Genomic DNA, 27,720 nt, shown 5'->3' on the forward strand with positions numbered 1-27,720 from the left:
AATGTTTCAGCCTGAAATCTGCTTGGATTACCCAGCAGGGCCATTTGTCCTTTTGGAATAAGCAAATAGTGCATGGCAGCAGGAATTAGCCAGGCCCCCAGAGCACTGAGGCAGCAAGAGGAGAGCCCTGAGGAGATAGAGGCTGAAGATAGTTAAAATCAGCAACTTAATTGGCTCCCAATTCTTGGTGAAACTCCCAGAGGGAGACTTAAATCATGAAATTAATCACCATCCTTTTTCTTTGCTCCAGGCTGCTACCAAGTTTAACCCAGGAGTCCTCGCAAGAAATCGACTGCAACGACCAGGATGTATTTAAAGCTGTGGACACTGCTCTGAAGAAATATAACAGTGGAAACAAAAGTGGCAACCAATTTGTATTGTACCGCGTAACTGAGGTCATCAGGACGGTGAGTGAGCTGTGTTTAACCTTGAGGTCATTGGGGATTTGTGCTGTCACTTGGAGCCCAGGCCTCACGCGCGCACACACACACGCACCCCAATCACCAAAGAACTGATAATAAAAGGGAAGCTTTCAGCTCTTAGAAAAGACCAACACCATTCTCTGGCCTGGGGGTGAAGGGAAAGGTATGACTAGTCCTGGGTGATCAGAGCAGCATATCCTAGGGTGAAAAGAAACAAAGGTAGATGGAGAAATTTCAAAGGGACTGTGCAGAGTGGGAGAATCCAGGAACTCTGTCAGGCTGCAGCAAGAGGATTTACTGGGTGACCAGTCCTAGACAAAAATATGAAGACCTCCAAACCTCAGGTGGGAAGTGGGTTCTTAAAGGGGTACGTCTAACAAGTATGATATGATCTCACTTATGTGTGGAGTCTAAAAATTCAAACTCACAGACACAGAAAGTAGAATGGCGATTGCCAGGGACTGGGAGGTGGGGGAAATGGGGAGATGCTGGTCAAAGGGTGTAAACTTTCAGTTATACGATGAATAGGTCCTGGGGATCTAATGTAGAGTGTGGTGATTATAGCTAATAATACTTTATTGTACACTTGAAATTTGTTGAACACCTGGATCTTAAGTATTCTCACCACAAAAATATAAGTATGTGCGGTCATGGGTGTGTTAATTAGCTTGTTTGTGGTAATCATTGCACAATATACATGTGTATCAATTCATCAGATTGTGCACCTTAAATATATACAATTTTTATTTGTCAATTATACCTCAGTTAAGCTAGGGGAAAGGGAAGGTTTGTCTAAGGGGAGTCAGAAATGAGATTAACTTGGTTCAACTGCATTGGACAAAATACCTACCATGAAGTCCGTATGGCTGAATGCATCAAGGTGACAGCCATGTTCTACTTGGTTTTTAGCATTTTTTTAAAATCACTGATTGATGCACTCAGGATGGAGACAAACCCTGACAGGGTGTGTGACTTCAAGAATTACAAATCTTTCAATCGTTTGTTTAGGTGAATTTCACTATAAAACATTGTGTTTCTGTGATAGTTAAGCAATTGATTACTTTGGTGGAAAAAAACCCCACGTATTTGATATGATAAGGAAAAAGGAAAAAGTCCAGTAGGTATGTTTTTGTTTGTTTGTTTTCTGAAAGTCTGGCCTTTCTGTTTCACAAACTCGTGCAGTCCTGTGAGTCCTAGTGTTCTCTAGTGTGGTTGTAGTCTTTATTGGCAGACATCCATGGCAAATGTGGGTTTTTTTTCTAAAATGTCCATAGAATCACTCTTTATCTCTACCTTGCTGTGTGAGGACTGCCTGTACCATGACCACTTAGGTTTTATTAAAATCTGAGACCTGGAAGGAACCTTGGAGTCTATCTTGTCTGATTCCATCATCTCCCAAATGCAAACACTGTGGAGAGAGCACTGCCTGGCGAGTCAGGAGACCTGCCATCCGGAGCTGGCTCTGCCTTTCCAAGGTGGGGAGGCTGCCTAAGGCATACACCATCTACCTGGGGCCTCCTTTCTCTCACCTGCAAACTGAGAAGATGGACAACATCCCCTCTGAGGTCCCTTGCTGTTCTGACACACCAGGACTTTGCATCTGAAGGCTCATCTAAGTCAGCACCTTTATACTTTAAAAATTTATTATTTCATGTCATGCTATATTAAATAGAAAACAAAACAATGCCAATAAAAATACTAAAATTACCCATAATTATTCCCACCATCCAGATAATTGTTACTTTTTTTTTTTAATGAAAAAAGTCTTCTGGTTTGTTTTCTAACGGTAAAAATAATATATATTTGTTCAAAAAAACATAGACAATTCAGGAATGTTTGTTGAAAGAAGAAAGTGAAAGAGAACTGTACTCCCACCACTGAAAGACGCACATTTTAACAGCTTTCCTGCATAATTTTCCAGACTTAAAAAAAAAAATTTTATATATATTTACATATAAATTGGTTTCTACAAAAATGGGCTAAAACTATGGATCTACTTTGTAATTTAAATATATATATATTTGTAAATAGTATATTATGAACATTCTTCCAAGTAAATATTTATAAACTTTCAATATTTCTAATAAATGTTTTTGCCTTAATTGAATTAAATCAAGATCAAATATAACTGCCCCAGATCCCACTCAAATGATTTGCTGTTGGGTCAGTTAGATGAACCGTACGTATCTTTGGTTGCTGTTTTTCAGGATGATCCCGACACGTTTTATTCCTTCAAGTACCAGATCAAGGAAGGCGACTGTCCTGTTCAAAGTGACAAAACCTGGCAGGATTGTGACTACGGTGACTCTGCACAAGCTGTGAGTGTGTTGACAGTTTCCGAGCCTCCAGTTTGCTCGGCCAAGTTTACCAAGGGCTGTCTTAACCTAACGCCTACCCTGCCCTGGCACAGCACAGCTTCTTGTTGGGCCGTAATTGAGGGAGAGCGTGATGGTACCTGCCAGGAAGCAAGCCACTCTCCCCACAGTCCAGGGAGCCACCTCTTCAGTGTCAAAACCCTGGCTTCCTGTATGCAGTTTGAACACTGAAATTGAAAGGTAAATCAAGAGGACGGTTTAGCAGGCTGGTTCTCAGGCACTGTGTGCATCTTGATGAAATAGAAATATCTCCGGGGCTCAAAACAAAGATTCATACTCTAAAACCTCGCCATTTAAACTGCCTTTCCTCCAATATCTCACGAATATCAGTGGCTTGTATAAAATAATGATTAGGCTGCAAAACGTTCATTCAGAGTGTCTCAAAACTCTGCTAGAAAAAAAAAAATCTTGACAAGGTTTTAAAAAGGAAAGCCGTATTTAGCAATAGTACCAGGTGGATTTCATCTGAAAGATTAAGATAAATCTTTTTTTTTTTTTTTTTTTTTCTTCTTAGGCTACAGGGGAATGCACAGCGACGGTGGCGAAGAGGGGGAATATGAAGTTCTCCGTGGCTACCCAGACCTGTCAGATTACTCCAGGTAGCTGCTGTGCCTGGTGGTGCTGCCCTGGGGAAAAATGAACGTCTTCCGTGTGGCACCAAAGACCCCTCTTTCCCGGGGAGGGCAGCAGTGGCGATACCCCTTGCAGCCTTGAGGGGGCGCTGGAGGGGTGGAGCGGCAGAGTCCTGAGGTGGGGCCGGGCTCACGCCCCTCGGCGCTTTCCTGATTCTCTTCCTCAAGAGCAGCATTGTATTAGGTGTGTGCAAAAGGATGAGAAGACACAGAACTGGCTTCAACTGTAGGCAGCGTCCTAGAGTGAGAGAAGCACAGGCTTTGAGGTCAGATCTGGCCTGGAATCTTTCAAAGCTCTCACCTTCTTGGCTTTCCTTTTCCTTACCTATAAAAGGAGATCACAGTAATTCCCACTTTGCACAATTGTTTAGAATGAAACTAGATGATACACCTGAAGATGTAATCATAATAAGGTATTAATGATAATCAAGATAAAGGTAATAATAGCTAACATTTATTGAGCCCTTATTACCAGCCAGAGTTCTAATCACTTCATGTGTATTAACATATCTAATCCTCAGAACAGCTCTATGAGGCAAATGTTAATATCCCCAGTTCACAGATGAGGAAACAGGCCCACAGCAGTCAAATATCTTGCCCAAGACCCCACAGCTAGCAGTTAGCAGAGTTGGTGGAATAGACCCTCCATAAACGATATTCCTTTAGAATCTAAGTATGGAGAAACTTATCAACAGATAACCACTGTTAGCTCCTTCCCTCTTGTGACAGAGGTGCCACGTACAGAAGGATGGGCACGTCTAGGTGAAGTCAGTCACAAAAGGCATCCTGGAACTGGCCTTCTGCAAGATAACGTTTTTGTATGTGAGCTGCAGAACAGCATCTTCAGCCACGCTATTGAACCCCACTGTAGTAGGGATCCTTCTATTCCAGCCTTAATCCTCTATATGGTACCCACAAAAACTACATTCCTTGAGTTTCCATTCCTGCAAGAAGTTGCATTCAAAGAAAAATAGTCCAAAACAGAAATCACAAGTAATTAAAATCTTTTGATAGGGGTAGCTTTTTATTATTTGGTTTAAGAACTCTATCTCGTAAGCACATTTTAACATTATCCAGAGCAGAGCACGTTATGTACCATGAGAGAAAAAGCTCTTTGCCACACCTTCAGAAATTAGTGCTAGGTCCACAATCTCTTCTCTGAAACCTTTTTGGCCAGATATGTTTCAGAATTCAAAATTTGAAACATTTTAATTTAAAAATCTCTCTGGAAATGTTGAGGCAGGGTGGAAAATCATTGTCACCCAGAAAAACTGAGTTTGCATCTTTCCCTGCTCGTCTCACCCTCAAAGGCTGCTCCATCGCTTCCCCTACACCAGTGGGAGCTGCCCTTGAGGTCAGGCAAACCAGCCTCTGGGCTTTTCTCCATCTCTCCCTTTCACCTCCTGTGTTCATCTTTTTTTGTTTTGTTTTCCCATCGGTAATTCTCTCATCTTTCCCATGTCATCCCCTCTATTTTTTTTTTTTGTTTGTTTTTGTTTTTTTTAACAGAAACCATCTTAGAAACAATTTTATTCAAAGGGTCTGTATATTTTTCTCGGAAAAAAATGTAAATATTATTTCAACAGTATTTATTTATTTATTTCCCTCTAGTTTTTTAACTTTGCCCATTACCCTGATTCAACCTAACTTCTACAAAGAAAGGAGGGGGGAAAGCTATGAATTTTCACACAGTATGTCATTTCCTGACACAAACTTATGGATAGAATGCCGAGAAACAGTTGCAAGGGGGGTTGCGTTGAACTGCTGACTGGGGGATCTTACATCCTCGGGCTGTGAGAGCCCCGGGGCCAAGGGGCCCAGGACTCCTTCATTTCTTCCCCTTTTTGCCACATGTAGTGCTACTGACCAGGGAGTCAGGGCTGTGTGTCATGAACAGTGGTGATTTAACACAGACTCTCTCCTTTTTAAAATATTTTACATCATTTTATTAAAACCCATTCGGTGGCTCCCCATTCTTACAGGGGACCTTTCTTTTTTTTTTTTTAATTTTTTTAAATTAATTAATTTATTTATTTTTGGCTGTGTTGGGTCTTCGTTTCTGTGCGAGGGCTTTCTCTAGTTGTGGCGAGCGGGGGCCACTCTTCATCGCGGTGCGCGGGCCTCTCACCATCGCGGCCTCTCTTGTTGCGGAGCACAGGCTCCAGACGCGCAGGCTTAGTAGTTGTGGCTCACGGGCCTAGTTGCTCCGCGGCATGTGGGATCTTCCCAGACCAGGGCTCGAACCCGTGTCCCCTGCATTAGCAGGCAGATTCTCAACCACTGCGCCACCAGGGAAGCCCCCAGGGGACCATTCTTAATTCACCTCAGAGGGTCTAGGAATGCCCAGAAGTGGAGAAGGTTGTGAGTATGTGCATCTTCCAGGAGAGGGCGCCATTGCTTACATTAGGGTCATCAAAGGAGCCTATGACCCAGGAAAATAGTTAGGAATGCCTGCCTAGAGAGCACAGCCCAGACTCCACAGCAGAGGCCTCTCTTCAGACTGCTCAAACTTCAAACCACCCCTCCCTGCCTCCTGCTATAAGCTCTGGTTAAGATGTGTGTACACCACGGTCCCTGCCTCATCCTTCTTCCTCAGGAGCCGTCCCTCCCTTCTCCTCAGGCCTCACACCTTGCTTTGAGAGGTTGACCTTGACTGCTCTTCACCCTTCTTAGCTCAGCGTGTTCTCCTCAGGAAAGGCTTCCCTGGGCTCACTCTGGGCTCCTGCTTTTCCAAGCTCTTGCTGAATTATATTGAAATCATCCATCTCCAGTTCAGTCTCTCCCCCTTGACTTTGCCCGACTCCTTCATGGCAGTGACCATTACTAACGAATTAATGCATCCACGCAGCCATGCTCAACACAGGGCATGTTATAGCAGGTGTGAAATACATGTTTGTTGGATTGAATGGATACAAAATGTATTACCTCCTGCTCCCGGCTTCAAGGAGCTTCGGCTAACGCTGAAAAAGAAATAAAAATACATCTGTAATATTTTAATTTTTATGAGGATAAATTCGTGTATCACTTCTGTAATTTAAAATGACTTCAAAAAAAAATTTAAAATAATTATGCACAATAGGATGCATATAAGATGTCCCTAAGTGAATGATAGGTCTTCCCTATCATTAAGTCTTGTGTTCTCTTTTTCTAGTGCATACTAGGACTTACTGGAAAGTCTGCTTATCAGGGCCTTCCAAATTATCTGACTTATTTAGGGCAATGTATGTGAATGCAGGTTTTGCTCGTTAACATTGCCCTTTTGCTTGCTCTTTCTTTGTCAAGCCGAGGGCCCCGTGGTGACAGCCCAGTACGACTGCCTTGGCTGCCTGCACCCCATATCAACCGAAAGCCCCGACTTGGAACCTGTTCTGAGACACGCCATTCAACACTTTAACAACAACACCGATCACCCCCACCTCTTTGATCTTAAAGAAGTAAAAAGGGCCCAAAGACAGGTTTGTTCTTTAATTTTTCCCATGTCATAGTATTGTTAAAATTTGTTAGATCTTTATGGTTTAGAGTTTCATTACCTAAAATAAACCTTTGGCCAGAGGAAAACATATGATTCCACAGGTGGTGGTGAGGAACTCTTTCATGTTCTCATACGACTAGCTCAGGATGCAAAGGCTTTCTCTTCAGGCACAATGATTTGGATACTGCAGTATGTAAATGGGGAAAGGGAGCCTAATCAGACCCCTTCCTGGGAGATTTATTTTTAATGAATGGGTGTTGAGCATTGCATGTTCTCCTGGAGATGGTGAAATGGAAAAGTCATTCTGGCTTTAGGGTTTTAAGAAGACTCTCTCATCACCTAACTATTATGAGGCAAACATGGCCCCCCAATATTAAATTGTACCTAAAATAGTTGGCAAAGCTTGCTGGGTACCCTCTAAATTATGGTTTCCGTTTCAGCAGAGAAAAAAGCAAATACTTGTAAATCTGGTCTTTCCGTTGCCTCAGTTCATGAAGACTTTACTGACAGCTGACTGGGCCCCTTGGATTTCAGCCTCTAATTATGAGGGACCCACTTTGGTCAGTAGCATTTCCTGCTTTTAATTGACCTTCCGACTTGCCTTCATGCAAGATGCATGCTCTACTCAATTCTGTCCATATCCAGCTATCAGCGTGGGACCCACCCCAGATAAAGCAGGAGAAATCTTACTGTCTGGCAGTCTGAGAACCTAAGGACCTACTGGTCAAGGCCACTCCAGCTCCAAAGTTTTCTTTATCCATCTAGAAAAGCATTATTAATATTTTACAAAATTCAACAGATCATTTTTTTCCTGTTGCCTGGCAGAGGAAATATTGCTAGGTCTTATTTAAGGAAATACAGTAACTCCATCTACAAATTGCTTTTCATTTTCAGATGTGTAGCTGTGTGTGTGTGTGTTGTGTTGAAGGGTGTGAGAGTCATAATGTGCTCAATATTTATTCAGTAATGACTTTTGCCTAGTAATAATAATAGTTTGTATTTTTGAGCACTTATGAAATATCAGGCAGTATTCTAAGCTCCTCCTAACACTGTGAATTATGTTTAAACTGCCCTTTAAATATTCAATCCAAAATCGTTTCAGGTGGTGGCTGGATGGAACTATGAAATTACTTACTCAATTGTGCAGACTAATTGTTCCAAGGAGAATTTTCTATTCTTAACTCCAGACTGCAAGTCCCTTTCAAATGGTGTAAGTAGGCGAAAATCTAATTATAAAGTTCTTAGCCTTTTGTGTCCAGTATTTACAGGTGTGGGAACTCTCAGCTGTGGAGGAAGACTCGGTCACTAAAATTTTTGATGACATACGCCAGTTCACATTCACTTTCACTTGGGACTCTACAGTTCACATCACTGGTCAAGCTGCTTACCCAGCTGGTCAGAGTCTGTACATCTGGCAATAAGCACTTACAGATATAACCAGGGACTAGGAATAGCCTGAGACAAAATGATGCCACGGTCAAGTTTGTCTTTTCATGTCTTCACGCTTTCCTGTCTCCTTTCCTCCCCATGTGCTCAGTGTCCTTACAAGGCTCCCGAGCTCTACCCAGGACAATCCTTCACTTCCAACTTGTCTCTGCTTGTTGTCTCACCTTCCTTCCCCTACTTTTATCTTTACTAAGTACATCCTGCGTCTCTCTCCCTTAGTGACCCTTTCCAGGATGATATCTTATTACCTGAACCAAAATTATGTTAAAAGAGAGCATCTCAAGGTGGCAGGAGTTAGTGCATGTTAAGATGATAAGGCATGATGACCTTCCCAGGGCTATTTGCATTTTAGCAGAAGGCTGTGCTTTAAGCAAGGGGTGGCTGCGAGTCCCTTCATCTAGTCCAGGGGTCTCCAACCCCTGGGCCGTGGACCAGTACCGGTTTGAGGCCTGTTAGAAACCGGGCCACACAGCAGGAGGGGAGCTGCGGGCGAGTGAGCAAAGCTTCATCTGCCGATCCCCATGGATCCCCATCACTCCCATTACTGCCTGAACCATCTCCCCCACCCCACCACCCCCTACCATCTGCGGAAAAATTGTCTTCCACGAAATCGGTCCCTAGTGCCAGAAAGGTTGAGGACCGCTGACCTAGTCATTCTACTTCTCAAAGTCCATTATATGGGAAGAAAATGAGAAATCCAGGCAGCAAGATGTTAATTTTGACTTTTTATTAATAGGAAAATATTAGAAATAACATATTTTCAACATATGGAATGATTAAGTAAATTACAGTATATCCATACAGTAGAATATGTGCCATTCAAATTATGTTTGCAGAGATTTCAGTGACCTAGTAAAATGGTTACAGTATGTTAAGTAAAAAACACGAAAAGCACGGTACAAAATTACACATACAGATTTACTCAGGTACATAAAGTAGATGTAAATATAAAAAGTGATGAAAAACGAATATGCCAAAATATAAAATATGGGTAACTTTCAGTTGGAACTATGGCTGCTTTTTCTGATTTTTTATACTTTTTGGAACTCTTCAATACTTCCCAATGTTTCTAATTAAGTATGTGTTTGTTTCATAAATGGGGGGAAAAAAAGTAAAAAGGACACTATTAAGAGACTGAAAAGACAATCTACAAAATGGGAGAAAATATATGCAAATCATATATCTGAAAAGGGCTTAATATGTAGAATATATAAAAAACTTCCACAGTGCAACAACAAAATTTTTAAATGGGCAAATGACTTAAAGAGACATTTCTCTAAAGAAGACATACAAATGGCCAAAAAAGCACATGAAAAGATACTCAACATCATTAGCCATCAGGGGGAATGTAAATATAGACCACAAATGAGATGCTACTTCACACCTAGAGGATGGTTGTAATTTTTAAAAATTGTAAAATACCAAGTATTGGGGAGGATGTGGAAAAATTGGAACTTTTGTACATTGCTGATGGAAATGTAAAATCATGCAGCCATTGTGGAGAACAGTATGGCAGTTCCTCAAAAAGTTAAATGTAGAATTACCATATGACCTAGCAATTATACTCCTAGATATATACCCCAAAGAATTTAAAACAGGGACTCAAAAAGATACTTATATGCCAATATTCACTGCAGCATGATTCACAATAGCCAAAGGTGGAAAACAACCCAAATGTTCATCAATAGAGGAATGCATAAACACAATGTGACATGTATATAACAATTCTTTAGCCATAGAAAGGAATGGAATTCTGATATATACTACAACACGGATGAACCTTGAAAATGTTAAGTGAAATAAGCCAGACACAAAAGGACAACCAGTATATGATTTCACTTATATGAACTATCCAACATACATAAATTCATAGAGACAAAAAGTAGGTTAGAGTTTACCAGGGACTGGGAAGAGGGAGAACGGGGATTTTTTGCTTAAGAATTTGTGTTTGGGGTGATGAAAACTATTGGAAATATAGTAGAGATGGTTGCACAGCACTGTGAATGTAATAAATGGCCCTGAATTATATACTTAAAAATGGTTATGATGGCAAATTTTGTATTATATATATTTTACCAGAATTTTTAAAAATAGTATAAAAGAGAAGGAGAGAGAGAGAGGAACCCTCTAAACACATAGGTTCTAGCCACTATTTAATTTTGTCAGGTTGAGTTGAGTCTGGCCTTTTAAGCATCTATTAACATCTTCTGTTTTTTATGCTTAGCCATTTGAGGTTATATAGGCCTAAATGTTATCTAGCTTTAATCTTGCTGCATCTGTTTATAAACCCCCAGTTGAGTTTTCTCTTTGCAACACAGAGAGTTGCAAAGGCTGGTTGGAGTCACAAAGCCAGTCAGATTTGGTATAACTTTTCTGAGCCTTCACTTCCTCATTTGTAAAATCGTGAAGAGTAATAGCACCTATATCACAGAGTTGTTACAGTAATTAAAGGACATGAAATATTTTGCCCACAATTGGTGAGATTTAAGGCCTTGCTATTCAAAGTGTGGTCCATGGACCAGAAGCATTAGCATCACCAGGGAGCTTCTTAGCAAAGTAGAATCTCAACTCCACCCATAGCTACTGAATCAGAATCTGCATATTAACAAGGTTCTCAGGTGATTCATCTGCACATTAAAGTTTGGAAAGCACTGATTTAAGGGTTTTCCAATGTAGTTCTCAGGGCATGTTGCACCTTAGAAGCGCTACCCTAGATTTAAAAAACACCTATTCCCAGATCATTCCCCCAGACATTATGATTTTTTTTTTTTTTTTTTTTTTAGTTGCAGCATCCAACAGTGTACATACTGAACATTTAAGTCTTATTTTTTTTATTTATTTTTGGCTGTATTGGGTCTTCGTTTCTGTGCGAGGGCTTTCTCTAGCTGAGGCTAGCGGGGGCCACTCTTCATCGCGGTGCGCGGGCCTCTTCACTATCGCGGCCTCTCTTGTTGCGGAGCACAGGCTCCAGACGCGCAGGCTCAGTAATTGTGGCTCACGGGTGTAGCTGATCCGCGGCATGTGGGATCCTCCCAGACCAGGGCTCGAACCCGTGTCCCCTGCATTAGCAGGCAGATTCTCAACCACTGCGCCACCAGGGAAGCCCTAAGTCTTTTTTTTTTTTTAACATTTTTATTGGAGTATAATTGCTTTACAATGTTGTGTTAGTTTCTGCTTTATAACAAAGTGAATCAGTTATACATATACATATATCCCCATATCTCTTCCCTCTTGTGTCTCCCTCCCTCCCACCCTCCCTATCCCACCCTTCTAGCTGGTCACAAAGCACCGAGCTGATCTCCCTGTGGTATACGACTGCTTCCCACTAGCTATCTATTTTACATTTGGTAGTATATATAAGTCCATGCCACACTCTCACTTTGTTCCAGCTTACCCGTACCCCTCCCCATGTCCTCAAGTCCATTCTCTAGTAGGTCTGCGTCTTTATTCCCGTATCGCCCCTAGGTTCTTCATGACCATTTTTTTTTTTAAAGATTCCATATATATGTGTTAGCATACGGTATTTGTTTTTCTCTTTCTGACTTACTTCACTCTGTATGACAGACTCTAGGTCCATCCACCTCACTACAAATAACTCAATTTCGTTTCTTTTTATGGCTGAGTAATATTCCATTGTATATACGTGCCACATCTTCTTTATCCATTCATCTATTGATGGACAATTAGGTTGCTTCCATGTCCTGGCTATTGTAAATAGTGCTGCAGTGAACATTGTGGTACATGACTCTTTTTGAATTATGGTTTTCTCAGGGTATATGCCCAGTTGTGGGATTGCTGGGTCATATGATAGTTCTATTTTTAGTTTTTTAAGGGACCTCCATACTGTTCTCCATAGTGGCTGTATCAATTTACATTCCCACCAACAGTGTATGAGGGTTCCCTTTTCTCCACACCCTCTTCAGCATTTATTGTTTGTAGATTTTTTGATGATGGCCATTCTGACCGGTGTGAGATGATATCGCATTGTAGTTTTGATTTGCATTTCTCTAATGATTAATGACGTTGAGCATTCTTTCATGTGTTTGTTGGCAATCTGTATATCTTCTTTGGAGAAATGTCTGTTTAGGTATTCTGCCCGTTTTTGGATTGGGTTGTTTGTTTTTTTGATATTGAGCTGCATGAGCTGCTTGTAAATTTTAGAGATTAATCCTTTGTCAGTTGCTTCATTTGCAAATATTTTCTCCCATTCTGAGGGTTGTCTTTTGGTCTTGTTTATGGTTTCCTTTGCTGTGCAAAAGCTTTTAAGTTTCATTAGGTCCCATTTGTTTATTTTTGTTTTTATTTCCATTTCTCTAGGAGGTGGGTCAAAAAGGTTCTTGCTGTGATTTATGTCATAGAGTGTTCTGCCTATGTTTTCCTCTAAGAGTTTGATAGTGTCTGGCCTTACATTTAGGTCTTTAATGCATTTTGAGTTTATTTTTGTGTATGGTGTTAGGGAGTGTTCTAATTTCATTCTTTTCCATGTACCTGTCCAGTTTTCCCAGCACCACTTATTGAAGAGGCTGTCTTTTCTCCATTGTATATTCTTGCCTCCTTTATCAAAGATAAGGTGACCATATGTGCGTGGGTTTATCTCTGGGCTTTCTATCCTGTTCCATTGATCTATATTTCTGTTTTTGTGCCAGTACCATACCAGACATTCTGATTTAATTGGTCTGGGGTGAGTCCCTGGAGTCAGATGATCTAACAGTTTCTCAGGTAAACCAAATGTGCTAATAATACTGAGAACTTCTAAGCTATCTCCAGCATCCTTCTCCTCGTCCAAAATTAAGGTACTATAAGTGTGGTATTCCCTGTATCTTTAAAAAGCATGACTTTTTTTTTTTAACATCTTTATTGGAGTACATTTCTTATATATGTGTTCTTTTATTGGAAATATACATTTATAGAAAGCTTCAAGACAATGCAGAAACAAAGAAAAAAAATAATGTTGCACCACACACCCAAACACCAAAAGTTATCTGAATGTATTTCCCTCTTGTCTGTTTTGGTGGGGAATATGGGCAATTTTGAGTGATTTTTGTTGTTGTTGTCTTTTTGTAGTCGTAATTATTTTACGTGCTACATTTTTTTCACCTAAGAATTCTTCTATGTCATTAGAACTCTTGATAAACTTTTAAAATATCTTTTAATATCCTAGTGAAGATGCCATAGATTATTTTTTTAATTACTTTCCTATTTTTGGTCATTTGTTCAAAATCCACCAAGAAAATGGGTTGTTTCCATTTTTATTATAATTAATAACTCACCAAACATCTTTTAGAATAAAGCTATTTCTGTTTGGCTTTTTTTTTTCTCAGAATAAAGTCCTGGCTTTACACATAGTATAAAATTGTATGAAAGCTCTTAAAACTCTTGATATATATATAGGTTAACTGCTAAATGCACCAATTTACATTCCATCAGCAATGTTTACCCTTGATAGAATTCAGTATTTTTTTAACTCAGCTAATTTCATAGACAAAAACATTTTTAGTTTTTATTTTCTCAATCAACAACATAGTTAATATGCATTTATTTAAGCATTATATTTTCATACATTCATTAGAAATTTATGGGTTGAATTTATGAATTGTCTTCTATATCCTTTGCCCATTTCTTTTTGGGATAAATCTTAATGGCTTAGAAATAATATTTATATTTTAAAGGTATCAGTGTTTTGTCATATTTTCTCATTTATTTACTTTTTAGTTTTCATTATGGTATTTCTGACTTACAAATAGTTTTTGTTTATAGGTGACCAAATCTATCAATATTTTCCTTTTGAATCTTTCTACAACTTGCTCAGCAGTCAATATATATGTTTTTTTTTTCTAGTTTGTCTATGGTCAGTATTTTTAAATATAGCTTTTGAAACTATATGGAATTAATTGTGATGTATCTTGTGAGGTATCTAACTTGAGTTTTTCAAGAGAATAACCAGATACCTTAACAGTCTTTCCTTCCACAAAATTTGCAACAAACTTTATCCCGTAATAATTTCTTACAAAAAATCTGTTCTCTGTTTTCTTACCAACACTACCGTATTTTAACAGCCATAGCTTCATAGTAAGTTTGAATACATGATTTATTATTCTAGTGTTTATATCTTTAAAACCAATCTTAGAAGAGGTTTGGAAGAAAAACTTACACTGTCACATAGATTGGAATTGCATTACATTTCTAAATTAATTTGAGGAATTGGTATATGTACTATATTTAGTCTTTGTAGTCAAGAACTTGGTATATATCTCTATGTAGTCAAGTTTTAGTCTATATTTCTAAAGTTGTGTGATTTTCTTAAATATATTCAGAACAATGCTCACTAAAGTTATTACTAGGTTTTGTTTTGTTGTTTTTGGTTATTGCTATTAGGAATTAAATCCTTTTTTTTTCTTTTCCTTTCATTCTCTTTTAAATAAGTTATTGTTATATACAAATGTATACATTTTGATTCACTTACCTTATATCCAGAAACTTTATTGAACTCTCTGATTAACTCTAATGTCTTTTCATTGATTCTTTTGATTGTTCTAGATCTATAATAATACCTTATGCAAATAATACTATCTCCTCTTTTCCAGTGTTTATTTTTTTGTTTCACATCTCAATGAATTGACCCAAATTTTCAGAGATATTTTTTGAAATAGTGGTGATCACACAAATTCATGTTTTATTCCTGATTTTATTGAGAAAGCCTCTAGAATTTTGTAGTTATGTATAATATTGCTATGGGATCCAGGTAGATAGTCTTCCTCATGTTAAGGAAACATCCTTACATTCCTCCTCTTTAAAGAGTTTTGTTTTGTTTTTAAATAAGGAATTGGTGTTGAATTTAGCACATGCTTTAGAATATGTATTGAAATATCATATTTTTCTAATTTAATCTATGCTGTTTTGACAACTTTCCTAATAGTAATCTTTAGATTCCTAAACTAAACTCTACTTGTTTAGTGTTAATTATTCTTTAAATATGCATTTGGATTCTATTCCTAGTTTAGTTAAGAAGTCTACATATACATTTATAACTGAAAGTGGTGTAACAGTTTTCTGGGTGTGTGTTTGTGTGTGCATTCTATTTTTTAAGGTTTTGGTATCCAGAATATACTTTTATAGAATGATTGGGTAGTTTTTCTGTATTCAGAAATGGTTTACATAGCATGGAAATACAGTATATATTTCTTTAATTTTTAAAATTATTCATCTATAAAACATCTATGCTGTTTGGAGGTGAAAAATGGGATGTAAATTGAGAGTAATAATAGCATTCTCCATTTCTTCTTTAGTCATTGGTCCATTCAAGTTTTCTTCTTGTTCTTAAGACAGTGTTGGTTATTTATAGTTTTCCAGAAAAGTGTCTTTCTTTGAGATTTAAATTAGCATACACTTGTTCATAATATTCTCTTATATTTTTACATTTCTCTGTATCCTTTGTTAGGTTTCCTTTTTTACGCATTTGATTTTTTTTCCTTACCCCACGAATGATTATTTGGATTTATTTATTAATGCTAGTGCTTTCTGTTTTCTAATTCACCGGTTTTGCTTTTATTTTTATTGTTTCCTCCTTCTTGTTTTCCTTAAGGCTGTTTATTGTTCTTCTTATTCTAACTTCTTGAGATAAACATTGAGGTTGGGGTTGTTTTGTTTATTCTTGCCTCTCTTTTTAAATCGTGGAAGTGTATAAAGCCAGGAGTTAACTCTGAGTGCTGCCCTGGCAACATGTGGAATTCTCGTTTTTCTCAGTTTGTTTTTTATTATTTTCCTTATCAAGGAAGATTTTAGTTAGGAAAGTGTGTTTATTTTTCCAAGTACTTTTTGTTTGTTTATTTGTTTAAACTTATGTTATTAATTTTTAGAGAGGTTTTTTGTTTCATTGTGGTGCTGAGGTCAAAGAACATGGCCTGTATTGTTTTCAATTTGCAAAATTTATTGAGACTTTCTTGTAACCTAGTATAAAAGCAATTAGAAATATTATTTGCGTCGTACTTATGAGAGTATCATTTTAAATCGTGTGTATCATAGGAGAATACCATTTCAACAAATCTTTATTATGTTATTCAAGTCCTCTATGACCTTATTTATTTTTTGTACATTTTGCCTGTTGTATAATAGTTATATATTGGAGTTTCCCAGCACAATTATTTTTATCCATTTCTATATATATATGTTTTCTGCTTTACGCATTTTGATTCCATGCTTTTAGATAAAAATAAAATTATCTTTCTTTTACCTTTATGAGTTGTTACCTTGAATTTTACTTTGTCCAGTATTAATAAGACTCTAGCTCCTTTTTTGTTCATATTTGCTTCTTGTGGCTTTGCTCATCCATTATATTTAATCTTTCTTTATCTTTTTTATTATATGCTATTATTCTTGAAGATGTAGTACATTGATTTTGGTTTTAACCTAATCTGAAAGTCCTTGTCTTGCTAAAAGAAAATGTTACCCATTCACTTGTATGGCTATTATTTCTACATTAGATAGTCTTGTCATCTTTTTTCATGTTTCTGTGTGTTTGTGTGTATGTATTTGTTGTTGGTGTTGGTGCTACTTTTTCATTGTTTCTTATTCTGTCTTTTGAAAATAGACTATGTTTTGTTTTTTTCTATGTGATGATTTGCAAAGTCAACATCCTATTTTTAATTTTACTAGTCGTTTAAAGATTCTTAAAAATGTTTTTAATTTATGCTCTTATATGCTTTTTAAAAACCAGAATATCGGTGAATGTACAGATAAAGCATACGTGGATATCCAGCTAAGAATTGCTTCCTTCTCGCAGAAATGTGACCTTTATCCAGGTACAGGATAATACATGTTGGTGCTCACGTTGGTCCCAGACAACTGGCTAAATCTTTCCATAGATATTGTGCTTTGGTTCCCATGATATGCCACAAAATCTACATGACCCACAGACCTTACTAGGAACACTGTGCCCCATCTCTGCCCCGCTGTGCTGCAGCAGGTGAAGCTGAGATTGCTCGGCAAGTAGCAGAAGGGAATATGGTGACAGAAGGGAAAATTTATGTTTTCTGGGCAAAGCTAGCCTTCAGATATGTCAGCTGGTCTTTCTTGTATACAAGCTGTCCCTGCATCAGATATTGTGAATTGGGGAAGCTGTATCTCATTTTTAACTACTCAGAATAAAATCCTTTCAATTAAAGTTTTTTCCCTTGCATGTTATAATGTGGGGAAAGGGCGATAGTGCAAGTTTAAGGTCAAGTCAGTATTTCTTATACCAAGAGTTGGCTTTTCTCATATTTGGAAGATAGTTGTATACATTGTACAATATAAAGCATTATGGAAGTTGCCTGCTCACCAGAATCATAGGATTTAAAATTTTCCCACTAGAAAATCATTCCTGTACGTTAAGCATTGCTTTTTACAGTTTCCATTAAAAATGCAAAAACATAAGAAAAGTGCAGCCTATTGATTGTCACTAACACCTTCTGATTGAAAGTTTCCCTAAACACACTTGGCTCTTAGGAGAGGAAAAGAGGAGAGACAGTAAGTTGGAGGTGTGATAGGCAACCTCCACCCACTCACTGCTGGGCCTTGGGCTGCCACGTGGCCCTCTATAAATGGATGCTGGATCACATGTGGGAAAGGTACAATTCTAGGCTAGATGGCTCCTTCAGTGCACACGCTGATATAAAACCTGCCTCTTTCAGTGGAAGATTTTGTACAACCACCCACCAGGATTTGCGCTGGCTGCCCCAGACCTATACCTGTCAACAGCCCAGAGCTGGAGGAGCCTCTGGATCATTCCATCGCAAAGCTTAATGTAGAGAATAATGGAACCTTCTATTTCAAGATTGACACTGTGGAAAAAGCAACAGTGCAGGTCTGTAAATTATGCTACAAAAATAGTGATTATCTATTGCAAATTGCTTACTAATTTTGCCACTAATCTTGGCTCTGGATTGGGAAACAGTATACCTGGTGAATGGGATTTGGTAGACTTGAATTTCAGGTCCTAACCTCGCTGCATGCTTGGTGTGTGATCTTGGACAAGTCATTTAAAATATTGTCTCTTTTATCCGTAAAGGGCTAACAGTGAGGGTTAAAAAAGATAATGTATGTCAATCACTTTTCAAAATCTAAAGTGCTATATAAATATTAGCAATGATTATATATATAATTAATAAAATTCAGGGCTAGGAAAAGCAAGACTTATCCTCTGCCTTTCTAGACTCATCTCTCATTATAACATCACTTAATGCCTTGCGCTCAGTCACATCAGCCAATCGTCCCCCAGGCTCTCTTCACACATTCATCTTCATGTCATTTGTTCCCTGCCTGGGGTGTCATTCTCTCCTACAAATGTACCCTCTGGGGATTCATCTCTCCGTCCATGCCTGTCAATAGAGGATAAGGAGTATCCTGGTCTGGAGGTCAGGAGACTCAGCTCTGCCACGGCATCGACCACTTACATCCCAGGTGATCCTGGGCCATCATTCAGACTCACACAGCATCTGTAAAATGAGTGGCTGGATTAGAAGAGCCCAAATCCCTTCCAACTCCAATAACCTATAACCGATATATTCATGGACAATTCCTTTTATGGAACCTCAAAACGGGCTTCCCTAAATACAAGCTAAAAAAAGTAATCAAAGTAGAACCAAACTCCTATAGCAAACCAAAATGATTTTCATAATCTATCAATACGAAGAAAATCTCACTAAAAAAAAGTTTATAATTCTGGCTAAGTAATTGAATTTCTAGAAATCTAAAATAGAAGGAGTCTTTAAATACAATGATATTCATTGCAGCTCTAACTACAAAAGCAAAAAAAAATAAACCATAAAAATGATCAGTAATATAGACATGATCAGATAATGTCTGGTATATTTGTACAATGGAATATTAAGCAGCAATTCTAAATCATCTTTGTGAGGAGTTCTTGATGTGGAAAATGCTTATGTTATAATATGCAGTGAGAAAACAGGCCATACACTGGGAACTATATTCAATATTCTGTGATAAAGCATAATGGAAAAGAATAAGAGAAAGAATGTATATATATGTATAATGGAATCATTTTGCTATGCAGCAGAAATTAACACAACATTATAAATCAGCTATACTTCAGTAAAAAAAAAAAAAAAAAGAGGCCATAAACTTGAATAAACATTCTGTACTCAGTTGTGTTATTTAAAAAAGTATAGGGACTTCCCTGGCGGTCCAGTGGTTAAGATGCCATGCTTCCACTGCAGATGGCACGGGTTCAATCCCTGGTCAGGGAACTAAGATCCTGCATGCCACACAGTGCAGCCTAAAAAAATAAATAAATAAAAACCAAAAATAAAACAGTACAGGAAACAATACTGAAAAGAAACAAATACTTCAGATTATTCATAGTGGTAGCTTTTAGGTAATGGCACAATGGGCTGTTTATTTTCATCTTTCTTGTTTCCTGTAGTAGTTTTATAACTGGGGGAAAAAAGGACCTAAACAAACTGTATTAAAATAAAACTGACACTTGATCTCTCTCCTACTCGGGCACTTATTCCTGTCCCGGTCGGTCGCTAACTCCTCTCTCTGATTTCACTGACACGTGACCCACATTAGGCTTACTTGAAGGAGTTACCAATCCGTACTACTCCTGTCTTTGTCAGCTTTTCTTCTCACTCTGTATTTCTGCTTTTCTGTGAAATTCCTTTATTCCTAAGGATGCAGGAACAGTCTCGTACTCCACCATATATTGCATGTCAGAGAGTTACTGTCAGGAGAGAACCATTCATTCTCAAGCGTGAATATCTAGTCTTGGTAGTCACAGTTCTTTCTGTAAATTAGTCAACACACTAGAATGGGTGTGTGTTTGTTTACACTAAGGGTGCAAGGGGAACCACAATATATTATGCTACAAATTGAAAGGGAATGACATCCCTTCACTTGCCAAATTAATCAGGAATATTGTGAGAATTTCAAATTTACTTTTAAGAGGTGACTCCTTACTGATTTTTGCATGTAAAGAGAGCAATTCAGTTACTCAAGGCAGCCTTAGTAGAAGCAGCCAATTTATTATTATTGGAAATCAACTTACCATAATGAATTTGCAATAGCCAATCTCCAAATGACCAATTTGCCAAATTGCTAGATTTGTTTTACAATTTTAGTCTTGCCTTGGCTTCGCGTGTTTAGTCCTATTTGGGTGCATGTCCATTCCAGGTTGGTTTCATATTTCAGATACCAAACATTTCTTAAATCCTTCGTTTGCACATGTGAATGGTTGCGATTTCTATTATATACTGTTTATTTTGCTGTGTCCCTACTGCCGCTGTCCCCGCTGCTGTCAATGTCCCTCCCTGCCTCTGCACAGAGGAACACACTTCAAGGATCTGTGTGTGCACATTAGGATTTTTCCTTTGACAAAGTCCTAGAAATGTCAAGGAATACGTGGATGTCTAAGACTTATGATGCAAATTGACAAATCACCAAGTGATTTGCAATTATGCCAATTTACATTCACACAGCCTGGGTGTAAGACACTGGTTGATGGTCTTGATCTGAATTATATTCCTACCATCAGTGATTGAAGATGCATGTTTCCCACACCTGGCTGACACCAGGTGTCATCGCTGTTTCTCATCTTTGCCAACACGCAAGGTTAAAAATGATGTTGCATTGTTTTTTAACATACGTATCCTTGGTTATTAATGAAGGTAAACTTTTTTTCAGGATTAATGACCATTTTAACTTCTCCAAAAGATCTGGTCATGTCCTTTGTCCAGTTTTTTAGTGTTGGGCTTTCTATGTATAAGAATATTGACCCTACATCATATTCTTCCCAGTTTGCCTTTTTACTTTACTTATGGTGACTTTTGAGAATCAGTTTTCATTTTTGTCTAGTCAAATTTAGACCTTTTTTCCTTCCTCCTGGTTCCTTCCTCTGCTTTTCACCTACAAAAAGCCTTCATCATCCTGAGAACTGATGAATGTTTATTATATCTTTCTAGTTTATTACTTTAATTTAAATGTTTTAATGCACTTGGAACTTATATTGCTACATAGTGTTCTCTACCTTAAAAACAAAACTTGGGCAGGATGGGCTTAAACAGGGAAGACTTCTGATAAGAATGACACCTGATAAGAATGGCAATATGGATGCGATCTTGAGGCCCTCGAACAGAAGATGTTATTAGGTCTACTTTATTCCTCCCCTCTGGACCTTGAATAGTGTTGAGCCAACAGCTGTAGTTTGTGTCATATATTGTCAGCTTTCTTAGGTGACATCACATTGATCAACTGTAATGTCAAACAAACTGGATTAAAGTATACTCTGAAATAAGCAACAAAATTCATGATCACCAAAGTATAGACTCTAAAACGCTTTTCGAACCTTTCTGCCCAACTTATACATATCTGGAGTTTTAAAAGTTAATTATCAAATTTGTCCTAAAAATTTAACTGTGCTTACCTAGCAAAATGATGCCAGAAAATGTAGAGGAGGAGTTTAGTTCTTCCTGTGACTCTTTGCTCTCCTCATCCTCCTCCCACCATAATTTCTCCATGCTTTTAAAAAACATAAAGAGATCGGAAAAACTGTTATGATTTGCTTTTACAAAAATGGGATTATACTATCACCCTATAACTTTATTTTTTCAATAATGGTCAACCCTCCAGGTCAACAGATATATGTGATATATTCTTTTTGATAGCTATTTAATATTAAACACACACACACACACACACACACACACACAGTGTTAGTCTGCTTAGGCGACCATAACAAAATACCATAGACAAGGTGACAAACAACAGCAGTTTATTCTTACAGTTCCGGAGGCTGGAAAGTCCAAAAACAAGCCAGTTTGTTTCCCTGGTGAGGACTGTCTTCTTGGCTTGCAGATGGCTGCCTTCTCACTGTGTCCTCACATTTCAGAGAGAGAACGGGGTCTAGTCTCCCTCTTATAAGAACACTAATCCCATCATGGGGGCCCCACCATCATGACTTTATCTAAACCTAGCTGCCTACCAAAGGCTCCACCTCCTAATACCATCACCTTAGGGCTTCAATATATGCATTTGGGAGGGATACATTCAGTCCATAACACACACACTAACACACACACACATTTAAATCCTAGAACGAAATACTGAATAACTTAGCCTGAAAATTGAGCCACATCAACTAACTTTTTTTTTTTTTTGGGTTGTGTTGGGTCTTCGTTGCGGTGCGTGGCTTCTCATTGCGGTGGCTTCTCTTGTTGAAGAGCACGGGCTGTAGGCACGTGGGCTTCAGTAGTTGTGGCACATGGGCTTAGTTGCTCCACGGCATGTGGGAATCTTCCCAGATCAGGAATCGAACCCATGTCCCCTGCACTGGCAGGCAGATTCTTAACCACTGCGCCACCAGGGAAGTCCCTAACTTTTAAATTTACATATATAATTTTAAAACATTTTATAAAGTGTGTTTTTCAAGTATATAAAGGCTGTAAGGCTTTAAAAAAAAACTGTGCTTGGGATTTTGTTGAAGTCAGTGTATTAAAAAAAAAACACACAATGATTTTTACTTTTTAAATAAATAAAGTGTGCCTCTTCTAGACCAAAAAAAAAGAAAGGAAAAAATTGGGCCACAAATGTTAACAGAAGACAGCATTGTATAATGATTAAAAATATTGCTAGAGTGCTAGAGCTTAAAATAATTTCTTAATATTAAAAAACTCAGAGAAGGGAGCTAGAAATCCAAATAATTTTCCTATTCACATAATTTAATCCACATAATATCTACAGTGGTACTAACTCAGTATTTCTCTGATTCAAGATTTGGCAGGACAATAAGGTTGTGTTTAAAGGAAATGTTTAAGTTTTACTTCCTACTCTTCTTAGAGTCTATATATTATGACTTGAGGCTTAGAATTACTAGTGAATTTTGCAGCTGCTAAACAATAAAACTCAGAAAAGTATAAAAATAAAAGTTATAGCCTGGTTTTCTTTTCCCATTTAGAAAACGAAATGAGCCCAACCAATAGCCAGATATTTTAACATGCATACAAACAAAGTTTTGTTGTCAAATATTTGTGCTTTTTGAGTGTAGCTCTCATTTGGTCAATGTATAATTAAAATTTCAATATTCTCCCCTAAAAGCCGTTATGGTAAAACATATGATTTATTACACAGTGTTAATTAAGCTCCTATTTTGTACTAATTCATTTTCCAGGTGGTAGCTGGAAAAAAATATTCTTTTGTGTTCACGGCCAGGGAAACCACATGTTCTAAGGAAAGTAATGAAGAGTTGACCAAAAGTTGTGAGATCAATAAACATAGTGTGAGTAGTAACACAACAGTCTTACTTATTCCCTGGAAACCTATATGATGTTTTATGTTTGTTTATGTATCCCATGAATAACACTGTTCTCTCTTTTGGCTTCTGTTTTCGTGGATAGCTAATTCTAAACTGTAAAGCTGATGTTTACGTGGTACCTTGGGAGAAAAAAATTTACCCTACTGTCAACTGTCAACCACTTGGACAGGTATGATTCTAATTACAGTTGGTTTGGGTTAGTTATGCTCATTCTGAAAAATCATATTTTGGGGTTGAAAATGAACCACTAATTAAGTGAATTGGGGGACTATCCTATAAAATGGGGAGAACTCTCACATTTCTGTGCTGATCTCTTTTTTCTTATGACTAGAAAGGAGAGCAGCAGTCCTCTTAATTACTCCTCAGACACTGTCAGTGACCCATGGGTCCACAGGCTCTCTTAGTGAAGCACATCCAAGGAGCTTGGGAGAAACGCAGGTCTCATACTCCACTCCACATTTCCTGAATCAAAAGCTGCATTTTAACACAGTGCCCAAGGGAGTCATACCCATATTCAAGTTTGAGAAGCGTTAGTTTGCATCATTTTTTTAATTCTTAAAAGAACCCTGGGAGGTAAGTAATACTTTCCCCACTGTCAAGGTTGAGACACTAAAAATTACGAAGATGCTAAAGTCCTAAAGTGAATAATAACTTTCTCAAGTGCTTCCTCCCTCCCAGGCACTGTACTGAGGACCTGACACATATGTTCCTCCTGACAACTCTATGAGGCAGGTGCTTTTATCATTCCTATTTTACACATGAGGAGAGGGAAGCTAGTGGTGCTCGGATTCAAATCTAGGTCAAATCAGAGCCCACTCTGTTCACCATGATGCTGGTAACTAGTAGGGTCTGGCTTGTTTGACTTCAAAGACCATGCTCTTTGCATCACCAAACAGTGCCTCCGACTGCCACGTCCTCATAGGTAGTGAAAGTATAGATAGAAACAAAACACAAATCCGTATCTTCAATGCAAGTTGCCTCCGCTCCCTTTGTTCTCATTTAGGTTTTTGCCATGTGTAGGTATGTATATACTCTAATACAAACATTATACAAAGGCTGTGTTTCAAGCTTATGAATATATATATTCTAATGTGTTTCAATTCAACAGAGTGATTGTGGTATATGCTGCCTATGTATTCCATTCTTAAAGCCAGGTAGGGCCTTTTTGGATAAAAGCAGTAATTGTGCTAATAGAAATAGCATCAACTAATAAGTAATGTGCCATGGCCTTACAGAATCATAGGCTTAGAAAGTACCCTAGAGATTATATAGTTAACCATCCAGTTTTTCCAGATAAAGAAAAAAATTTCTAGTTTAGAGTATTATTAAGAAAAAGAATCAATATCTACAAATTATAAAATCAATCAAAAAAGGAAAAAATATTATTCATTTTCATCCTTTTTGGATTATTATTATAATATAGTACTTAAAATCTGGCAAAGACATGACCCACTGTAAACTGAGATAACATTGCCAGGTCCCTGTCCCTTCTTTCTTCTTTGATAGTGTGGTTTTCACAGTAATGCGTTCATCTTAATATCTCCTGTTTAGACCTCACTGATGAAAAGGCCTCCAGGTTTTTCACCTTTCCGATCAGTACAACTAGAGAAAACTACAGAAGGAACAATCGTAAGTCCACCCCACACTTTCCTGGCACCTGTACAAGATGAAGAGCGGGATTCAGGAAAAGAACAAGGACCCACTCATGGGCATGGCTGGGGCCATGGAAAGCAAATAAAACATGGCCTTGGCCATGGCCATAAACATGAGCATGACCAAGGCCATGGACACCAAAGGGGTCATGGTCTTGGGCATGGGCACCACAGGGGTCATGGTCTTGGCCATGGGCACCAAGGGGGTCATGGACATCAAAGGGAACATGGCCTAGGCCATGGACATAAGCACGGTCATGGCCACGGAAAACATAAAAATAAAGGAAAAAACAATGGAAAGCACAATGGTTGGAGAACAGAGCATTGGGCAAATCTTTATGAAGATAGTACTACCTCTTCTGCACAGATACGAAAGAAGACAGAAGGGCCAACAACCCTCCCTTCCCTAGCCCAGCCAGGTGTAGCCGATACCTCTCCTGACTTTCAGGACTCAGATCTCATTGCAACTGTGATGCCTAATACACTACCACCTCCCACAGAGAGTGATGATGATTGGATCCCTGACATCCAGATAGAGCCAAATAGCCTTGCATTTAAATTGATTCCAGATTTTCCAGAGACAACTTCCCCCAAATGTCCTGGACGCCCCTGGAAGCCAGTTAATGGAGTGAATCCAACTGTAGAAATGAAAGAATTTCATGATTTCAGTCTCTCTGATGCTCTTTATTAATTTACGTGGCCACAGGTATTTCTTTAACATCTCATCATCCCCTCTCCCCATTGTCCAAATATCCTGATGTAATACAACTAAGACCATGAACGTTCAGAACAGCCTAGAGAGAAATGGTGAGACTCCTAATGGGGACACCATCAATCTCTACGGACGACATAAAGCTGTGCGCAGAAGTCAAACTCCTTTCTGAGTCTTCCTCATGAGTTTTCTCAACTAGCACAGAAAATGGACAAACTAATGTGACTTGTGGCCTACTGCAGTTTGCTTTTCTGATAACGAATGGGTACCTTAAAACGTACATCATCAATTTTCATACAAAGATTCTTGACATTTTGAATAAACTGTGACATCTGGGCCCTGAACACATGTGAAAATAAGGGAAGTCAAGAGACTGAATGCTGAACTTCTTAATGGGGAAAAAACAATAATAAAAACCTCCAGAGGTCAAAGAGGGACAAGAGAGAAAGACAGATTGGCCAAAGGCAGGAGAGAGAAAGTAAATTAATTGACTTTCTGTTTCCAAAATGGGCTAGTTATATTAAACAGTTACTCCCACTTGACAAAGCTATTCTGATAATTCTCCTTCTGGGTGAGAGTGTTTCTTATAAGTCAGTTACTTCTGTTTACTCATTAACTGTGCTTTGCAACAGGGCTTTCAAACAGGAGTTTTCTGTTTGTTTATATGTTGCCAGGGCTAGATTGAGTAATCCTTAGTGTTTAGTAGCTCTGAGTTTAATGATAAGGATGGAAAGCAGAAGAAGTAATACAAAGGCAGGCCTGCTTAAGGAAATCTTTTTTTAATGATTGATAAGGGATTATCACGAGATGTGATGTAAATTTTGTTCAGGAATTTTATGAGAAATTCCTCTCTAGCCTCACTTTATAATTGCATTGTTTTTTTTTGCTACAACATTGAAGTGTACGGACTTTGCAAAAGAGAATAGTATGATTATCTTTAATGTGAGGGAGGCATATATTTTATAACCCTTGCTGTGCTTTTGCCTAGGGAAACAGATAGGGCTTTATACAGCTACACTCACTTGTGGATGCATGTGTCACTACTCCTTCAATTTATTGGATGCATTTGAGCCTCTGAGTTTTTATTTCATTTCAAATATTATCTGTACTTGCAAATAAATAACCTATGATGTCAGGAAAAAGTCTCATCTTGTCAACTGGTGGTTTCACTTTTCTCTTTTTGAATGATAACATCAGATTAATGGAGTTTTACTATACTTACAGAGGCACATAAAGTCTTGCGAGTACAAGGGCCGACCTCAAGAGACAGGGGCAGAGCCAACATCTGAGAGTGAGGTCAATTGACTGGTGGACAGAATCTCCACACCTGGCACAATTGCCCCGACAACCTCTGTCAGCAGCCCTGCATGGAAGGACAAGAAGATGGGATAGAATTTAAATAGAGAAGAATGCCATTTTATCCCTCTGTGGCTGGGTGAAATAAAGTTCCGACTTGATGTTCTCCCTCCTAGTTAATTCACAGCGGTCTCCTTTCAGTCACAACCAACCTGCAGCAAAGTCGAGCTGATCAGAGAGCGGGCACTAGAGCTCTGCCCTGGAGCTCACAGCCCAGCCCTGAAGCATTCATGCTCACCAAGAAAGGATCCCTTTGGTGGGGCTTCCCCACCACAGAGACCTCGTCACGGGTGCCCAATCAAGGGTTAGTGGGTTATGTTTCTACCACCAGTCTAAAGGACTCTCTTTC

At 38.4% G+C, this 27,720-nt stretch overlaps 1 protein-coding gene across 2 annotated transcripts; it reads left to right on the forward strand.

Annotated features, from left to right (window-relative positions):
- KNG1 (kininogen 1) lies at nucleotides 1–27,472 on the forward strand. Of its 2 annotated transcripts, XM_068546420.1 has the most exons (11): nucleotides 28–407; nucleotides 2,630–2,740; nucleotides 3,312–3,396; nucleotides 6,712–6,884; nucleotides 8,004–8,111; nucleotides 17,061–17,145; nucleotides 18,016–18,188; nucleotides 23,508–23,615; nucleotides 23,734–23,820; nucleotides 25,203–25,280; nucleotides 27,240–27,472. In XM_068546420.1, exons 1-11 carry the CDS (start codon nucleotides 216–218, stop codon nucleotides 27,318–27,320), a joined length of 1,281 nt encoding a protein of 426 aa, XP_068402521.1. In that variant the 5' UTR covers nucleotides 28–215; the 3' UTR covers nucleotides 27,321–27,472. The 2 variants fall into 2 exon arrangements, with proteins under 2 accessions (XP_068402520.1, XP_068402521.1); XM_068546419.1 differs by lacking the exon at nucleotides 27,240–27,472 and having other exon boundaries at nucleotides 1–407; nucleotides 25,203–26,451.
- Nucleotides 27,473–27,720: the final 248 nt, after the last annotated feature.

Source organism: Eschrichtius robustus, chromosome 6, assembly GCF_028021215.1.
Source record: "Eschrichtius robustus isolate mEscRob2 chromosome 6, mEscRob2.pri, whole genome shotgun sequence".
Classification (NCBI taxonomy): domain Eukaryota; kingdom Metazoa; phylum Chordata; class Mammalia; order Artiodactyla; family Eschrichtiidae; genus Eschrichtius; species Eschrichtius robustus.